General features: G+C 40.9%; 1 protein-coding gene across 1 annotated transcript in view; it reads left to right on the top strand.

The window, feature by feature from the left end:
- unc5db (unc-5 netrin receptor Db) overlaps nucleotides 1-19,748 on the top strand; it is a 156,839-nt gene that overhangs the window by 54,748 nt on the left and 82,343 nt on the right. The window contains 3 exon segments of the mRNA XM_034872213.1: nucleotides 5,929-6,109; nucleotides 6,880-7,047; nucleotides 18,517-18,681. Coding sequence (XP_034728104.1) covers nucleotides 5,929-6,109; nucleotides 6,880-7,047; nucleotides 18,517-18,681 — 514 coding nt within the window.

The following is a 19,748-nucleotide window of genomic DNA, read 5'->3' as shown; positions in this document are numbered from 1 at the left end:
GTTCTATTCGGGTTTCTGCCCCTTCCATAGCACTGAAACAGGACTCACCAACAACCTCCTCAAGACAGCTGATTCTGGACTTCTCATCCTCCTCGACCTTAGTGCAGCATTTGACACTATCTGTCACACCAACCTCCTCAACAGGCTAACTTCAATCGGCATCACCCACAATCCGTTAGACTGGTTCACTTCCTACCTCTCTGGCCGAACCCAGTTCATTCAACTCAAGTCTTGTAAATCCATTCCCTCCTCCGTCACTTCAGGTGTGCCCCAGGGCTCTGTCCCCTCGGCAATATCTTCCGCAAATTTAACATTCACTTCCACTGTTACGCAGATGACACCCAGCTCTACCTCTCCACCAAACCCTCCTCCACTCTCCCGCCCACCTCCCTTACAGATTGCACCTCTAAAATAAAAACCTGGCTCACCCAAAACTTCCTCAAATTAAACAGTAATAAAACCGAGGTTCTCCTCATTGGCACCAAAACTACTCTTTCCAAAACAGACAGTTTTTCTCTCACAATTGACAACTGCTCCGTCTCACCCTCCCCCAAGGTTAAGAGTCTGGGTGTCATCCTTGACAGCACATTATCCTTTCAACCCCATATCAATAAAATTACCCGGTCTCCCTACTTCCACCTACTTAACATCAATTGCCTCCGCCCCTCCTTTACCCCCCACACTGCGGCAATCCTTGTCCACATTCTCGTCACTTCCCATCTCGAATTTTGCAATGCTCTCCTTTTTGGTCTCGCTCACAAATCCCTCCATAAACTTCAATTTGTCCAGAATTCAGCTGCCCGCATCATTACTCGAACCCCCTCCATCCACTACATCACTCCTGTCCTCCAACAGCTCCACTGGCTCCCGTTCAAGTTACGTATCCAATTCAAAGTCCTCCTATTAGCATTCAAGGCCATCCACAACCTTGCCCCCCCATATTTGTCTGAACTCCCTCCCGCTCCCTCAGATACTGTTCCTCCATCCACCTCTCTGCCCCCTCCGCCCGTCTCACCACCATGGGGGGCAGAGCATTCAGCCGCTCTGCTCCCCGTCTCCAAAACTTATTACCCCCCCAGCTCAGAAACGTTGATTCATTCCCCCATTTCAAGTCCCAACTAAAAACAGATTTCTTCAAAACTGCCTATTCCACCTAAATGTCTATTGCTCGGCTTTTTCCGTTGTTTGGATGTATAGTATTTGTTTTGCTGTTTTATGATGTATAGTGTTAGTTTTGCTATTTTTTTAATATGTATTCCCTGTGCGGCGTCCTTGAGTGCCGAGAAAGGTGCCTTTAAAAAAAAAAATATATATATATATATTATTAAATAATCTAATGGTAATTTAGCTAGCTAGCACACCTCTGTCTTCTGCTTCAGTCTCCCGGCGCTGCAAGTCTTCAGTCGGGATGAGAGCTGACAACAGCCCAGTCTGCGGACACATCCATTCCACAGTCAGCCCCCAGCCAGCTAGCAGCCTTCTTGGTCAGCACTTAACTCCGGTGTGAAGGACGCTAACGGCAGTTTGCTGAACTATCGGGAAACAGACACCCAAGTCAGAACAGCGGCCACTTGTAACGTTACACCTCCGTTGGCGTTACTGGTGCCCCCTCATTTGCTTCTAGCCATCTTTACAGTTAGCTAAATTTACCAGACAAAACAGGAATAAGGCACCAACTACTAGTACTACTAGGACCACTAGTAATTTAATATGTGGTAGCAATGGATCTGGATAAGAAGGATAACTGGGAGTTGGAAGGGGTGTGTTGCGTTTCTGCCTTCTCCCACAGGATTGTGGAGCTGAGTATCACGATTTGGGTATTTTCCATATTGTTACAAGCCCTAATATACAGTGTGTGTATATATATATATATATATATATATATATATATATATATATATATATATATATATTACGGGTTCCCCTATCACAATTTTGGGGGCCGATCACCGATTGCCTAAAGCAGTATTGGTTAATACGGATGATTGGTCAACCCTTTCAGCTGCACAGCTTCCGGGAAGACTGCTCTTGTGAATCCTCGCCTATAGCTCCTTAATGATCCCTCATTGATGATTCCTCCTTGATGCTCGTTCCTCTGGGCAGAAATAAGAGCTTTGAGACGGCCTTCACCGAGGTTGTATAGAACAACTTTCTGTTTCAATGAGGAGTCAAGGACCAAGGGTGATGAGATTCAGCCTAAGTCCCACCTCCTGCTTCCTTTGCACTTGTTTCTACTTCCCAAAACCCGCTGACGAGCGCCTCTGTTACTTTCTGATAGGTCAGAGAAAGTCTACTCTAGAGAGAGCTTCATTTTCAAGCCAAGCAATCACATATCCCCACCCCCCAGCCCAGACCAAAGCTGGAAGCTCCCTCAATTTATTTAGTTAAGATAAGACAGTTCCTGTGGAATAGTAATGCAGTGCTACATAGCTTGAAGGGGAAAAGAGGTGGCATTTGGGAAGCAATAGGGAGGCGGATGGGCGACGCAGGCCCACTTTGTGTTCTCCCTGTATCTTTTCTGATTAACCTCCGGAGCGGGAGAGCCAGCTGAGCCACAGATAACTCCCTCCGACACTACCTGCCTCTGTCAGGCTTGCTGTTTATATGAACACATTGAGCCATGCTGAGTTCAAAGTGTCTGCGGGTATCTGTGTGTGTGGGCAATGAGCATGCCTTTCTGTATGTGTGCTATCAGGTGGATTAGCTTTGTGCGCGGCAGTGTTGCTTCTGATATGCTTCTCAGCCAGTCCCACTGGCGTCTCCTGGTCCCCGGGGCAAGCCTGATGGAGAAGTTTAATCCATGTAATTGCATTGATGAGATACTCAACAATTAAAAAGTTCTGTCGCCCACGTCGGCTCCGCTACAGGCAGCTGAGAGTTGCCCAAAGGGGAGGAGATCATGCAAAATGCTGACACCTAAGCATGACTCAGCAGTAAGATGTTTTATTTTTTTACTTAGAGCACTGAAGCACACCATTTGTACTGCATCACCTCAACATCAAAGGACCTTAGACCTAGGAGTGCTGCTATGTGGCACACAAGCACAGGGAAAAATGCGTCAGCTGCTAAGGTCTTGATCAGCGCTCTCCTCATAAGTCTTGATGATTGCTGCTGTGTCACCCATTACATTGATCTTCGGCCCTCTAATTGCCCCTCAACCGCCATATTTTGCATCATCTTATCATCAGCAAATGTCATCTGAATGAGTTCTGTGTATGTGCATGTATGTACTTACATGTAAGTAGAGGAAAGGACCTGGTCATTGTGCAGGGCTGGAGGAGGTGACCTTCAGGGGTGGTCCGGGTAATGAAATCACAGGAAGGAAGCCCTGATGTGGGGCCCCGCCTGGAAACCCTTCTGTCAAGGCGGAAACTGATGACCACATCCTAATTGAAACAAATGTGCCAATTAGGCAGTTCATTTGTCACATCCTCTGCCACACTCTTGCCAGGCTAATTTGTATTTGTCCCCTAATATTCTGTTCTTTTACCCCCTCCCCCCCTCTCTGTATCTTTCTCCTTGCTTTTTTTATATAAATCTTTTCATCATTATTCATTATTATTATTCATAGAAAATGAGCAGCATGGCCCGCTGCGACAGCCGGCTTGTATCACACTTTAATTGCCTCTTTGAAGTCACATGTTTTTCAGGATAAAATTTAAAGAAATACATAGAGTCAGAGGGTGGGGATGCTACCACTTCTGTAACCATTCAGTGACAGATGACTTTAATCATAAGAAATTATACCCAGTCTTTTGTTTCCCTATTTTCTTATCTATTAATGATGCTAAGTGTTTTACCCTTGATGAAAATCCACACTTAAGGCTAACTTTTAATTGTAGAGATGAATCTGAAGAAAATCGTTTTCTTCAAGAAAAAGGAAAAATGGGGGCTTCGGCTTATGTAATTGTACTCTACACCTCCACTTTCCACTACTGCTAACAGCGGTACAATTGACTCAAATAGGTGATAAAAATTACAGACTGTGAGAAATTATTGCTGTGTTATGATGTTCATTATCATTTTTATTTGTGTCAATATATACCTGCAATCCATCATCCCTCGGGTCTGTTTGTCATTTCTTTTTACCCAGTGTTTTCATGCCCACAGGCACTTCCCATTTGCATCCAGCTTGAGTGTTGTTTATCATAAAATGTGCACTCCCTATAAATCCATCAGCCAAGCCCATTCTGCCACACTTTGAATGTAACTTGCAAACGCAGAGATGCATCTCCTATACCAGGGTTGATGCACAAAAGCGTCACTAAGTTTGTAAGTTATAATTAGGTTTCCTCTCTGTTGCTGGTAATTGATTATAGTGCTTCTTTTTACTGTCTAATGGTGGTACCATCATTTGTAATTTCCCTGACTTTGATCATTAAGGTCTGAGTGCACTGGTATGCATGCAAATTAAGTAAGACCAGCTTTCAAATTAGCAGCACTGATACGGGTAGTGCATGTGTTAAAGCCACCGCCCTTGAAATTGGCGAAATAGGCAAACTGAAAAATCAAAATTTTAGAAACAGTTTAACAAGAACGACACCTGACAAACCAAGCAAATTAGCAGTTGTAAATGTGCTGTATTTATATAGCGCTTTTCCAGTCTTAACAGCTGCTCAAAGCGCTTTTTACATCTACAGGAAACATTCACCATTGACACACATTCATACACTGTGGCCGGGGCTGCCGTACAAGGTGCCACCTGCTCAACAGATGTATTCAACAACATTCACACACATTCACACTCCGATGCGCAGCACCGGGGGCAACTCGGGGTTCGGTGTCCTCTCTTCGACAGTTACTGCAGGGGCGGGGATCGAACCACCAACCTTCCGATTGGCAGGCAACCGCTCTACCACTGAGCCACAGCCGCCCCTCACCAGTTGTGTGAGTGGAATGCGTTAAGTCATGACTAGTTGACAAACAAATGTCTATAAAGTCATGACTAGTTGACAAAAAGATGCTTCAGTGGTTCAGTGCATTTGCAAAGTTTTGTCAAATCCCGGAATGCTTTGTGGACGAGCCAGACCCTCCTCCGCAGTGCTGTGGATGTAGATCTGGCAATGGGATCCTACTACCTGACATACTGCCACTCAAACTCCATGCCTCCAGTGACATCATCAGGGAAGTAGTCCCGATGAAGGACAGCAGTCAGAAAGTTAGCCAAACTAAGTATGTATACTAAGTAAGCATTAATGAATTGCAAAATGACTACTTACTGTTACTGCCAACATTTCAGGTGTGCTTACCTGCTTACCTGCTGTGCGAGTTTACCTCCAAATAAGTGTTCTAGTTGATCTCGTTGACTTTACACCCTGTCTCATTTTCTGTGTGTTGTCCTGTCAAACTTTGTTTTGTTTTCTTCCTGTATTTCATTAATCACAATGAAACTAAAAAGATAGGGCCCAAGTTGTAATGAAAAAAATGATCTTTCAGTTTTGATTTATGATTTAGAATGGATATTTGATGTGTTTTTTCCCCAAAGTGCATCATAGCCCTTACCCACCAGTGCGTCCATGGTGAAGCCCCCCCAAGGAACTCTTCACCCCACAGACCTCTAAACGTACCCTCCGATCTGCCTTAACGTATCTCCTGAAACCTCCCAGGACAAAGCACCGTACAAAGGGAGAACGGGCTTTCTGCTCAGCTGCTCTCAGTCTGTGGAATGCTCCCCCTGACCACAGACGGGGGATGCTTTTAAATGTGGCCTTAAAACACCTTTTTAGGAGAGCTTTTGATTTCAATCTTGCATTTCTTTGTTGTTTTTATTTTATTTTTTTATTTTCATGCTCTCCATGTATTTTTATTTTTAGCACTAACTTTTTTTGTTATGTAGCATTGGGATTTGCGTAAATATGAAGTGCATTACAAATTAAATTTATTATTATCATTATTATAAATCTGTCCTTTATTTCCTCTCTTGTACAGGTGGAATGGCTAAAAAATGAAGAGCTGCTGAGCTCCCTGACCGATGACAACATTGACACCCGTGCAGACCACAACCTCATCATCAACAAGGCTCGACTGTCTGACTCAGGCAACTACACCTGTCTGGCCAGCAACATCGTGGCTAAGAGACGCAGTGCCACAGCCACTGTGATAGTTTTTGGTACGCTGTCCTCCCAGCCACTGTTATTTGCTGTTACAACACATCAGAGTGTACTGACATGCTGGTTACATGGCGCTCTTGATCAATTTGTTTGGTTTCATGCAATCCTACAGAAGTGATTAAGACCATGTCTCCATGTCTCCACTGAAGAGCGATGTTTTTTCTTTATTTAGATGGATGCATAATTCAAAGACTCAATTTACTGCCTCTCATTTAAAATCAATGTGTACTTTATGAAAGGAAATAAGCCACTTTGTCTTTATCTCATTTAAAAGGAGTGTTTCTTATTAAGTATTTATTTGACGGCGGCCTTCCAGAAAAAACAAGTTCTCCAGCGTTGTTAGTGCTGTTAAACATTTGGTTTCCACACACGTAAAACAGAGATTATAGAGTAAACTGATTCAGTTAGAGCGCTAAGTGGTCGACCAGTAAGAGTCAACATTGCATTTAGAAATGGCAATTCCTTTTTCATGGATGTTTTCTTTGCTTTCAAACAGTTTCAGGTCTTTATCTTAATCCAGGAGCAAGGAACATTGAAAAGGCAATTAGGAAAGAGGGAGCTGTATATCCACAACAATGAATGAGCTTTGCTCAATCTGCTCCAGCCATTTGCATTGTTGCTTTGCATAGCCTTGGAGACTACATAGTAATTATTAACCCCAGCTCTTGTTAGAGTATTTATTTATGCCTGAGTTCTGGAAAAGTGAAATACGTTGTTGTACACTTACTATACCCGTTATTACTCTCTAACTTTGTTGAACTCCTTCCAGTGAACGGGGGCTGGTCCCTGTGGACAGAGTGGTCGCCCTGTAATGTGCCATGTGGGCGGGGTGTCCAGAAGCGCTCTCGAACCTGTACTAACCCGGCGCCTCTCAATGGCGGGGCTTTCTGCGAGGGCATGTCTGTACAGAAGATCACCTGCAACGCACTCTGCCCAAGTCAGTTTCATTTAAACTCTGAGTTTCTGCATAGAAATAATACGTATAACTTTATGGAGTAAAATACAAAGTTACCTTTTGCCAGGTGCAAAATTTGATCAATATTTGGTTTAGAATGATTAAGCTTGCATGTTAATGATCATGACAGGCTGCCAGACATATACAAAGGCTGCATGATATTGGAAAATAAACTTACATTGCAATAATATAATGTTTGGTGATATATATTGAATATGAAAAAATACTTTTACCAGATGACAGCTCTATTAAAAAAAATCATAACTTGGATTGAAGGTTCGTAGGGGCTTCAGCTGCATAGAACCTTTTTTTCTTCTGCTAATGTGAACGATCCTTTCTCGAACTTTAATGTTACACAAATGGTTTGAATGCACCAAACAAAAAAGCAAGTATGCACTGTTATTATTTTTTTGCTGTGATTTTGGAGGGGAAAACATGATACTATTGTAGTCTACTATCAAACCAAGCTAAAGTCAATTATATTAATAATACATGCATATTACTTCACATAAATAAGAGGGCTTCCTTTTGTTGCCCCCCACCTGTTCCTTGCTCATTTTCAAATTGTGGTCGACGACTAGGGGGGCCTGCTTTGGTTGATGATAAATTGATATGCATTAATTGTGATAGGTGTTTGCTGGGGATGCAGAGCCTGCATGTCAAGCACTAGCAAAAAAACTCTGTATCCCAGCACCCTTAATCAGAGTAAATCATGCCACAAACAAAGTTAGACCATATCGGAAGACACCTGGTTTCTTTAGACTAGGTCGACCCACTTTCTCAGACGTATTTTCAGGAAGAAAAAAAACATCTTATATTCAAACCAATACTGTACTTTATTATATTAAAAATATAATAAAGTTTATGTTTTTTTTTGTTTTTTACAGATCTCTTGCCAGCTCTTTTTAAGGCACATGGCATACTGTATATACTGTTCATTTATCCATTGATGATGTTCACAGTGATTGATGAGCTAATATCCCTACCTCTTTAGAATTACAGACAAGGATTGCAGGTACAGATCCATAGGGACCATATTGACCTAACAACATTCCTGTACCACTGTAAATGTGAGAGAAAGAACTGCTGCATGGGAGAAATAAAAAGAACAGGGAATTCATGTTGCAAAATAAAGTGACTAGAAGAAGCGGCTGTGAGAGAGAGGATAGACTGTGTACTGTGTTTTTTTTTTTACCTTAAAAGAGCAACCAGAGAAAGACTTTCTTGTGCTGACTGGAAGGGTAATCACAGAGGTAAGGCTTATCTTGTAGTGTGAATGTTGGATACATTCAGGCCATCAATTGACAGACAATTCTGCAGACTAGAGTTGTATATCTACAACCCTTTTCTTGAACACAGGGCTGCTACAAAGTCAAAATAGTATTATTGTTCTGGTTAATCACAATAGTCAGAGGCAATACAAAGAATTTCTGGCAACTCTGTGAATGTGTATGCATACAGAGCATTACGCTAAATGCTAACATGCAGCTTATAAGGTCTATCACGTCTACCATATCAACTACAGTATGCATTTATATACTCCTAAATAATAAATATTTCCTCCCTATGTTGATAAAAATGTTCTATGTTTGTTTTAAAGTATATTTTTGTAATTCAATTTTTTAAACATGAAAGTAGTTTTAGGGCACGTTCACTCAAGTAAAGAGTTGTCCTTTAGCTCTTTTTAGATGGTAATCGACACTTGCATTCTAGCTTGGATCAGCTGGGTTTTACGCATTGTGTTAATAGACTGGCAAACTCTTCGAGGAAACTCCAGCTGCTCAATGCATGGTAACCCTGGGGAAAATCACAGGTCAAATTATAAGAAATAGTAGCAATTCTAGTCTTTGCTTACCACTTCTTCTTCATAGGTAAAGTTAAATTAACATAGTCCAAATTTTAAAACCTAATTTAGGTACAAACTACATGGATTGTTGCCTGATACATCCAGTCTTTAGCCAAAGCCCTGCCATGCAAAACCCTGCTCTTCTGGTAGTCTGGATCAACGGAAGTACTACATTTCCAGGATAATTGCCTGACATTCAACATCCAGCACTTGAGCCATGCTCCAAATGTCCCTCACCCTCAGTTCTTTGTGTGTTACCCCCAATTTCCACACAATGCGTAACAGCGGCTTCCAGAACGGCGGCGGAGTCATTAGGTGTCCATTAAAGTCAATGTTTGTATTTTCATGGACTGCGGAACGGCTGCGTCCCGACTCTCTTCCAGTTCTGGCAATCCAAAACATTCCGGAGCAGATACGCAGAGCTTCTATTTTTGCCAGACACCGGAGAGCTCCGCAGCAATTCAGCACACGGCAGATAGTGCGGGACAGGAAGACGAGCACATAAACAAAATAAAACATCAAGTTAATTTTCAAAATAAAATATACCATGCTCACGGCGGATCATATTTCCCTGCCCTACACCTTGAAAACACAGCACATACTAGTTGTTTCCTCTCTATTCCTCTGGATGGAAACAGACTGTTGTTGTTTTTGTGCTCTATTCTACATGAATTTGAGAGATCTCATGGGTCCTCAAGACTTCAGCTGTTGATCATGGCCGCAGCCGTTCCGCAACAAATCCGGACCTGGTGGGTATTGACGGATGGCAGAACATGGAGCCGTCATGCAGCGTTATGCATCCGGTGGAAATTGGGGGTTATCATACGCAAAATGTCCCCTCTTTTAGAAATAACAACAAACTTAGAACTAACAAGCATGTGATGTGCATGCTTGTTTTTTTTCAAGGGACGATTGTAAAGATTTCCAAGAATATGTTTAAGTAATTTACTCTCTGGCACTTTTTGATACAATTGGTGGGATTGCTATGGACAAGGTACACACAGCAATACACTTTCATCCATCCATCCATCCATCCATCCATCCATCCATTGTCCCCTCACTCGCAAACAAGACCCCAAGGTATTTAAACTCCTTCACTTGGGGTAAGGACTCATTCCATACCTGACGAAGACACTCCATCGGTTTCCTGCTGAGAACCGTGGCCTCAGATTTAGTAGTGCTGATCCTCATCCCAGCCGCTTAACACTGGACCACATCATCCGCAAAAAGCAACGATGAGATCCCAAGCCCACCAAACTGCAATTTGCAAATTGTGCAAATTAGTGTTTTTCTCCTCATCTTCAAATGTATGTGTATTGTAGCCAGACCTTGCTCCACAGTGCTGAGGTGGTCTAACAATGTGAGACTTGTGTTTTAGGAAACTCACAAACAGTAAGAATCAGTCTCTTGTTTATCGATTTGCACTGTAGCTCGCCCACGTAGGAAAAAGTTAAAGACAATTCAATTCCTCTCTTGCAGTGGGCGTGTGAGTGTGACAAGCAGGCCCGCAGCAGTTTCACAGGATTGCACCTGCTTGTCGCTTCTGCTGTCAGATTGCCTGCAGCCCCCTGCCTGCTTGCTTGCTTGCCTTTCATGTAAATAAATTGCTAGACGTGTCAATGGCTCCCTGTCTAAAAAGACCTTAACTCAGGCAGCAATATTATTTATGCTTGAATGTAGGGCTAAATCTCACATCTGGACAGAGGTCGAAATAAGCAGGACAAAGTCACATATAACATAGTAAATGGATTGCAAACTGCATTTGCATTAGATTTTTTCTCTGCTGTGTACATTCCTTTGCGAGATTTCTTTTTTTTTTGATAGGACAGCCGAAGACATGAAAGGGGAGAGAGAAGGGGAATGACATACAGCAAACGGCAGTAGGCCAAAGACGAACCTTGGCCCACTGCATCAAGGAGTAAAATTCTATATATGGACGCCCACTCTACCAACTGAGCTATCTGGGTGCTACCAAATACAGACTACAAACTACAGACTGAAAACTCCTGGTTCAAAAGGGAACAAACAAATTTCTGGGTTATTTCAGAATTTGGTTTTTCTTTTTGACCCAACTTCTGGGTTTAATAATTGACCCAAATACTTGGTTAAAATTACACAATCCCTAACCTGAATTCCAACCCTGAACCTTCTTATCATGAGGCTACAGTGCTAACCGGTGAGCTACCATGTTACCCTGAAATTAGCTGTTCCCTTTTTAACCCAGGAGTTGGCAGAAAAATAACATAACTTTGGTTGCTATGCCAGTATGCCTTATTTCTGAAAAGAAAACTTTGTTTTACATTATATTACACACTTTAAGCACTTTTACAGAAAGTTTTATTGAATTAAATTAAATTAAAATCTGTAGAAAACAAACACACACTTGGACCTATTTATTTTCCTATTTATTTTAAGTCACACTGTAACACTGTATTAGAAAAAAATAGTGTTGGCGGTGTATTTTTCTTCTAAGGGGGTAGTGATGGAAGGAGTTGTTATTTCTTCGTCTTCTTCTGAATTTCTGGCAGACTAATGTGTATGTTATAAGGATGATATATATTAACTTATTTCTTACATTTCTTAGTTAATCCATGTTTAGAGGGTGTGCCACTTTATTTCTCCTACAAATGAGAGAGAGAGAGAGAGACACACACACACACACACACACACACACAACCCTATAACCCAGAACATGGGTTACGTTTTGTAAAATAACCCAGATACCCAAACAACCCAGGAATTTGGTCAAAAATATTAGCCGTATAACCCAGAAAATGGTTACTTGCTGAAAAAATAACCCATACTTTTACCACAACACACAAATAAATATCCCAGGAGTTTTTAAAGTGTAAGCTTTTCTGATCATCAATTTAAAAAGAGACATGCACAAAAAAGAGACATGCACCACTTGAATTCAATTGATACTTGTTTCACTCTTTGTAGAGCAATGCCAGAAACAACTGACTCATAGTTTAGTCATCCAATGCAGTGCAAAGTCCAACATTGGCCAAATGAGACGCCTGAAATTAAAAAAAAAGATGTCTCACTTATACAATTAAACATGGGCCTTGCCTAAACTTATAGTGTTATGTGTTAAAAGAATGCATTTAGAAATTAGGTTATTTGTTGTAGTCTTTCGCCAACCTAATCCGCCTATAGTGCGAGAATACAAAAAAAGGACATAAGGCTTTAGGAAAAAATGGTTAACATTATATTTAGAAGCTGTCTTTCACATTGACACACTGCATTATTATGGTTTCCAGCATGAAGGCACTGCATGTCCACACGCATTATCAATATTGGTGAAGTAAACATATGTTGAAGGTCTATAATTTGTCTACATGCCTTGTCACCTCCACAGATGTTGGGCCCCTGTATACCTGGCAGTCCCACTACTTTGCCGCACATCATTATACAAACGTTTCCATATTGTCTTGTTTTACAAAGAGCTTGGAAGCTTGAAAGCTAGGGTTAAGAAGGTGGCCAGGTTGTCCAAGTTCTTCAGTTTGCCAGGCTTTAGACTGCAAAGGTGCAGATAGGGACAGACAGTCAAGTCTAGTTTAATGCATCAGAGAAAGCCGGAACAGGATGAGAGGGATGTGAAACGGTAAAAAGAGGGAATTTGGAAGAGAGCTTGCATGAAAAGTTTTTAAAGGAGGTTGAAAAGGTGATTTAATTCAATTTTGGACCAATTTTATTTGTCTTGGAGACATGCACAAGGAGGCACATACGTGTGCATAACATGTACGTGATAGCATTTCCCTGCCTGTTGGCGCTATTATAAATACAAGTGCTTTTATTAGGCAGAAAGTGCATACGTTCTTTTCATGTGGTGCATTTTCAAGGGGGTGACAAATGTCCTATGAATAAAATTGTAGTGAATCTGTCCGTGGTCTGGATTGCGTACTTCTAGAATGTTAGACCATACATCTTGCCAGTTGAGTTCGATACTCAGGCCTGGGCAATCGCATTCAGAGATCCCTAATTCAGATATCACTAAGAACTGATAAAGCCTAGTTTTTAGGCTGCACAGTAAATAACTTCCAGATAGGATGAATGGGCAAAGACCCTGCCAAGCGAACCAAAAAAGAGGAACGTGGTATTTTGAATGCGTTCTGCTAGTCAGAAAAAGGTAATAAGCCAACCTTGCTAAAACTGTCTTTTAGACAATGAAGCCCCTTTTCTTCCCATTGTGGGGCAGTTATTCGCCTCTCATCAATCAGGAGTGCTGTTTTATTGAATAAAAGGGAAAAGTGTGCCAGTTACAAGCTTAATGGCCGTATGTTTCAGCCAATCTCCAAGTCTTAAAAGGATGTGAGATAATGGGGCTACAGCGTAGCCGGCACTTGGCAAATTGGCAAAAAGAACATCATGAAGTGACCAAGGCTCTGTCGTAGAACTTTCTAGGGTATGCCAGCAAAGGGTTCGATAGAGCCAAGGCTTGCAGTCAGAGATGCTTGCTGAGCAAGTATAGTAGTTAGCTTCTCAATGTTGTCAATCCCCACTTGTTGAATTTAAGACTGAATCTGAGAAAAAAAAGTGGTTTGAGGTAGCTTTTCTGTTTCTCCAGTAATGCATCTGCAATGGCCATTGTATCGCTCCGTTGGATATTGTTCTTGTTTGCCATTCTGCTTTAAATTACTTTATTGAGCACAAAGTGATAAAATATCAGAGATTTGGCAAAATTGGGCCAGGAGCTATATCTTAAGCCGCCACTCTGTTGAGCGGATCACGTGACTCCTCTGGCAGTAACATGTTTAAAAAAAACTGGCAATGTGCCAACAAAAGGCAGCGAAGAAGACAACTACCTGCAAGAATCCAAACTCTTTTATCCCATTGGCACCCCTTGTATAGTGCTGGTCATGAGTATAGGATGAGACACTTTCCATAGAATCATACCTCAATGCAAATCAAACCAGCCAGTAGGCTGACTAAAATAATACGTGCCATACAATTCCAGTATGCTGAAGGGTATGTGATGATGTGGGGCTATTTTAATTCCAAAGACCAAGGGAACTTTGTCAGGCTGCATAGTAATCCTGGATCCATGAAATAACTGGCCTTTAAAATTAAAAATCTGCCTGCTTTTGCACATAGTTTTTGTAGTAAACATTTCCAGTGACATGCATCTTTTTTTAAGGGTGGCAAAGAAAATGACACTGTTAGCCACCTTGGATTTCTGTGCAGGAATAAGTCTGATGTCGTAGTTGATCAATAACAATGACTCAGCTTTTGCTTTTCAAGGTGATGTTGTGCCTGCCTTTCAGAAGTTACTTTCTGGCTCCTATAGGCTGAAACAAAATATTGAATTTCTAGACACCCGACATGTACAGTAAGTAAGCTGCCGCTGCCAAGTAAAGCTGTCAACCTTTGATATGGCCTTTAGAGTGGGTATATTGTGTTTACAGTCTGGAGTTCACATGAAAAAGAGGAGGAAAAGGAAATTCTTACTTAAGCAGAGATTAGCAGACCTGTGCCACCATCGTGGCCTGGACTGAAGTAGCATGCAGTGGTGATTAAGGCCAGTCATCGGGGCTGATCCATGTCTTTGTGGGAGGATGCAGACAGGTGCAAAGTGTAGGGTGCGATGAACCCAGCAGTCTAAACTGCTGACTGACAAACCCGTCCAGTTCTGACAAGGTAGTACAAAGCACTGCCTTATCCCATGTGTGTTGTTCAGATCTGTGGGACCCGTTTTCTGTCTTTGCTAAAAGAAGAATCATGCTATTTATTATTTCTTCTAACTCAAATTCATTGGCCTTGGCTCATTTTCTGTATAGAACATAAAATAACAAATCATTAATGAATGCACACGGTGCACCATCCCTACACATACAGTAACTATTACATATGAGGTCTTGGGGTCTACTGAACCAGAGTGTATTTAATTGTAAGTGCTATGAAACTATGTTGTCTTTCTGCCCCTGCTATTCCCACAAAAAGTTACAACTGTCAGGTTGGAGATGAGACTTGGTCACTAACAAACAACAACCAGATCAGACCCTACCAGAGAAGCACCAAATAGAACACAGACCAATAATCAACCCAGCAACAGAAACAACATGATCCCACTCAAGACAAACACAGAACAGGGACTAAATACACCAGGTAATGAGGACTAACAAAAATAGCTGACACAACAGGTGAAGCACATAAGGGAGGGGCAGAACAATTAGAAAGTTTGGAAACAAACAAAGACAGGAAAACAAGTGACCAAGGATGTAACCAAACAGTGGATTTCCATATAAAACAGGAAGTTCACAAACAGAAAACATGAAACCAATTAAAACAAAGAAACTTGACACAAGGACAAGGACAAAAACATGACAACAACATTGTTACATTGCAAGCACTTTCATCTGTTCTGATTAATTTCTAAGAAATAAGCACCAATAATGATCAAAAATCTTGTTTCTTTTTTTTCAACCTTTTTCATAATTGAATTTTCTTGTTTTCTCACAAAAAACAAAATTGATCATCTGATCATAAATGTGATCACACAGGGGGAAATGGCAAATATGAACCATAAATGATATATTTATTCATTGGTAAACATCTGTTACATAAATTGTTATGGCTGTACTGTATTGATTTTAAAGCCAAATAATGTGGTGGGTTTACCAGAGCCAGGAACATTGGCCTTATAACAAAAAATATGAACACCACACAAGGCTTAATGATCATTTGAGTGTCCCCTAACAATGCTAGAGTGTATGCAAATAGAAAGCTATTTGGGACAAGGCTATTTTTGTGAACAAATGCAATAATTTCTATTAGTACATAGCTGATGCTTGAAATGTTTGAGTTTGCTACAATGTAATATCCCCAAGTTTCTCATTCTTCTTGAAGGTACTGTAGCTAACAACCGAGAAGGCAAGGTGTACCCAGCATGCCATGTGGCAGAGTAACAGTTATTTGGGGCCCCCTCTCAATACACTACACAGTGTGTACAACGCATTAGTAATAAGAAATGCCTTGTAGATCTCCCGCTTTTGTCACAGTCAAATACACCCACCAAATGTGAAGTTGATCGGATGAATGTTGTTGAGAAAATCAAAGAACAGATGATTCCTGACACATAAGAATCATTATCCTGTCACTGATAAGTGTAGTGGTGGATGACTATGATTTTCACATCTGTCAAAGACTGTAAGGAAAAGACGGGAAAGGATTTGTGCATTTACTGTATTTAACTACCACAGAGGCAGCAATTTAGGCAATAAAGCACAACAGAAGTATACCTTTTGCTTTGTTTTATATTGTATAGATGACTTTGACCTATTGCGTCATGACAAAGTTTCACAAGGGCAAATCCATGTACAGACCACTGAAGTGTCTACTTCTCCTGGCTCAGTTTAGCTCTTTAGATCTTAAAGACCATAGTTCTGTAGCTGAAAGAGATAAAGAAGCAATTTTTTTTTTAAATGGCTCTGCAGACAGACTGCAGACCAACTGTCTTCGAATGAGACTGAGTAAGACCAGGTTGTCATTGCAATACACTGCCGGGTACAATCCTTAGATCTTACAGCTAAATAAACCATCTTTTTTATTAAGGTTGTACATGGTTGTACAAAATTAATGTTTTGTTTTGTTTGGAATTAGATCTGACCCAAAGAATGGCTGAAATAAGAAACAGAAACAACAAAGTTGCTTAGCTGCAAAATTGATAATAATACAAATAAATGAGGCTCCGGTGACTAGCCCATTTAAGAAACTGAAAAATGCACTGAGAAGCAAAAGAAATGAATAAAAAAAATTAAATGAAGCTTGGATTGTGGAAAGTATCCACCAGGTGTTAAAGGTGCAGTCATTACAGTTTGTCAGACTGTATCTATTGTTTACCAGTAGGCAGATGAGCTCATTCAACAGAATCAGAGCAACAAGTCATAGGGGAACTGTCAGGAGAAACAATATGCATAAACTCACCAGCAACTGCGGTCAAACTCTGAAGCACTCAGCAGTATCTCTGCAATATACAAACACATAATTTGCATTTCAAGTAGCTGAGAAGAAACCCCAATCAAATGTGAAGTATGGGCAGGGCCTGTGGTACATCACAAGACTGTATTATGGGCGAAACAACAGCTGCCAAAAAATCTTCAGGCGCCATATGGACTCCCAATGTTTGTTAAGCTAAGCATGATGAGCTTTTCTTTGATCAAATGACAGAGCACTGAGGAGGAAGTACCCCAATTAGCATGCAACAGGCTGTCTTGGTTTCATAGCTTTGTATCAAATCCCATTACATAAACAGGCCCAGGGGTTATTGCGGAGAAAATGACCAAACAGGAAACATTTACATGTTTAATGTGTGCAAAAAAGCACCCATATGAAAGTTAAAACAGTGTCTGCAGTTACTTTGTTTAAAATTTGGACATAAATCTCTTTATCTTAAAGAACATTTTAGGAAATGCCCTCATAAAATGCCCTTTAATGCTTTCTTTTCAAAAGCAAAATACAGCAAGATGAACCTCATGTCTGTCACATGATGTGTTTAAAGGGATGGTTTGGAGGGATCTCACCCTAGGGTCCTTTGCATCATGACCTCGAGCCAAAGCACCCCCCAGAAGCTTTTCTATACTGGGGTCGAACATTGGGCAAGTTAGCGTTATCAGCTGAACAACTTAGTACAGGTGCTGATAGAACCAACTGTTTATCTCACAAATTACCCAACTAACAGTAGGTTATGTACTCATAAAACGATAGCTTTAAAAGTTTGTAAAACTTGCCTGCTGGCTTCTGCTGTCTGCTGCTACAGCTAGCGGCAGAAAGACGGGTGGTTAGGGACGTCTGCAAATAACAACATTGAAAAGAGATAATTCAATTCAATTAAATTCAGATACAACAGAACAAAACAGAATAAAAATATGTATTAATTTAATGATTAAATAGGTAGTGTCTCCAAACTTACCTCAAATATAGTATCTCCTGCTTGTTGTACTACAGCACTTACTTTAAAAAAATAAGTTAAACTAACAAATACTTCTGTTGTATCTCTTTTCTCTGTTGTTTTTGTAGACATCCCTAAGCACTCGCTTACTTCCGGTAGCGGTAGCAGCAGAGAGCAGAAGCTAGCAGGCAAGTGTTATTTAAATAAACTCCTGGTGTTCTTACAAACTTACCTATCCATCGTTTTATCAGTAAATAACCTATTTGTACTACTGTAGAAGATCATTTCGGACATTATTAGTGGGGTAATTTACAAGATACAAAGTTGGTTCCATTTGCGCCTGCACCAAGCTAACCAGCTGATAACGCTAACTTGCCCACTTTTTGACCCAGGTGGAAAAAAGCTTCAGGGGGGTTGTTTGGCTCGAGGTCATGGTGCAAAGGACCCTAGGGTGAAATTACTCTGAACCATCACGTTACACTAGTTTGTCTTAAACAGCGGAGACGGGGGAACAAAAGGTTGCTGTGAATCTTTTTAGTGAAAAAAGCAAATAGCCTAGTTATCAACATTTTTTAATATTCCTTTAAGTCTCTTAAGAGTACTCATATCTATGTTAACTAAGTCGTGATGATTTTGCATGCCTCCTCCAATTATTTTTTAATTTTTTACTACATATCTGTCAATATCTTTGTCCCCATTTCTCCTTATATTGCAGTTGATGGAAGCTGGGATGAGTGGAGCGAATGGACCCTATGCAGCAGCCATTGCGAGAAGCAGCGGAGTAGGGAATGTAACTCCCCAGCACCCAGACACCGCGGCAAGATGTGCGAAGGGACCAGCGAGGCCACTGAGAACTGCACAGATGGACTGTGCACCCAGAGTAAGGCCTTTCACGCTGCTGGGCATCATCATCATCATCATCATCATTATTGTAATCACTTTCCTATCATTATCACCATCATGTTTACACAGTAACATGGCAAATCATCACAGGCATGTTTGAACAGGAGGTGTGTGTTGAAAAGAAATCCCACTGTGGATTGACACATGTCCCCCAACTGGCACCGTCAGACACCGCCTACCAAGAGCATGGGTCTCTAAGAGGTTTCTCCCTAAAAGGAAGTTTTTCCATGTCACTGTCACACTAAATGCTTGCTCTTGGGGGAAGTACCTGAATTGTTGTTTTTTTGTAAAGTATAGATGTGTTCTGGACCTACTCTGTAATCTGTAAAGTGTTGTGAGATAACTCTTGTTATGATTTGATAATCAATTAAAATTGAATCGAATTAAATTGAATGTCCAGTGCATGTTAATGTCACCGCTCTTCCTCCGGTGTGATGCTCACTTGACATATTGAATGTTATACAGAATCTGCCACAGGGGAAGAAGTGCAGACATTAGCTGATGCGTGACGTTTGGAATCAAATTGCATTGCTTGGGCCATGCACATGCAACGACTTAAAAAGTTGAAATCTTTACTCACTGTGAACACTAATATGAATAATGAGTACACTATAGGCTGAACGATTAGTCTCAAGATGGAAATCTTCAAATAACAAGGGGCACAATTTTGTTTGTAACTTACCTTAATGGCTAAATAAGCTGTAGAGCAACCAAATGCTAGCAAATGTATGCCGCTATTGAGCATGAGGGATTGTGTTAGATAGTGAACAGTTTTCAAATCCGCCATTTTATTTAAATTTTTAAGCACAACATCTATTTTATAGGTTATCACCTACAGTCTTTGAATCTGTAAAGTAGCTTGTCCTGTCAGTGAGACTAACGTTAGCCAAACAGCTTTAGTGTGGTGATGACTACAGTTTGGGTCAGATATAATAACATAGTAAGACGTGATTTAGCAGTAGTTTTTTGTGTATATACACTCACCGGCCACTTTATTAGGTACCCCATGCTAGTAACGGGTTGGACCCCCTTTTGCCTTCAGAA

Source organism: Etheostoma cragini, chromosome 5, assembly GCF_013103735.1.
Source record: "Etheostoma cragini isolate CJK2018 chromosome 5, CSU_Ecrag_1.0, whole genome shotgun sequence".
Lineage (NCBI taxonomy): Eukaryota > Metazoa > Chordata > Actinopteri > Perciformes > Percidae > Etheostoma > Etheostoma cragini.
The sequence above is the reverse complement of the archived record's forward strand: the minus strand, read 5'-3'. Positions and strand labels throughout refer to the sequence as shown.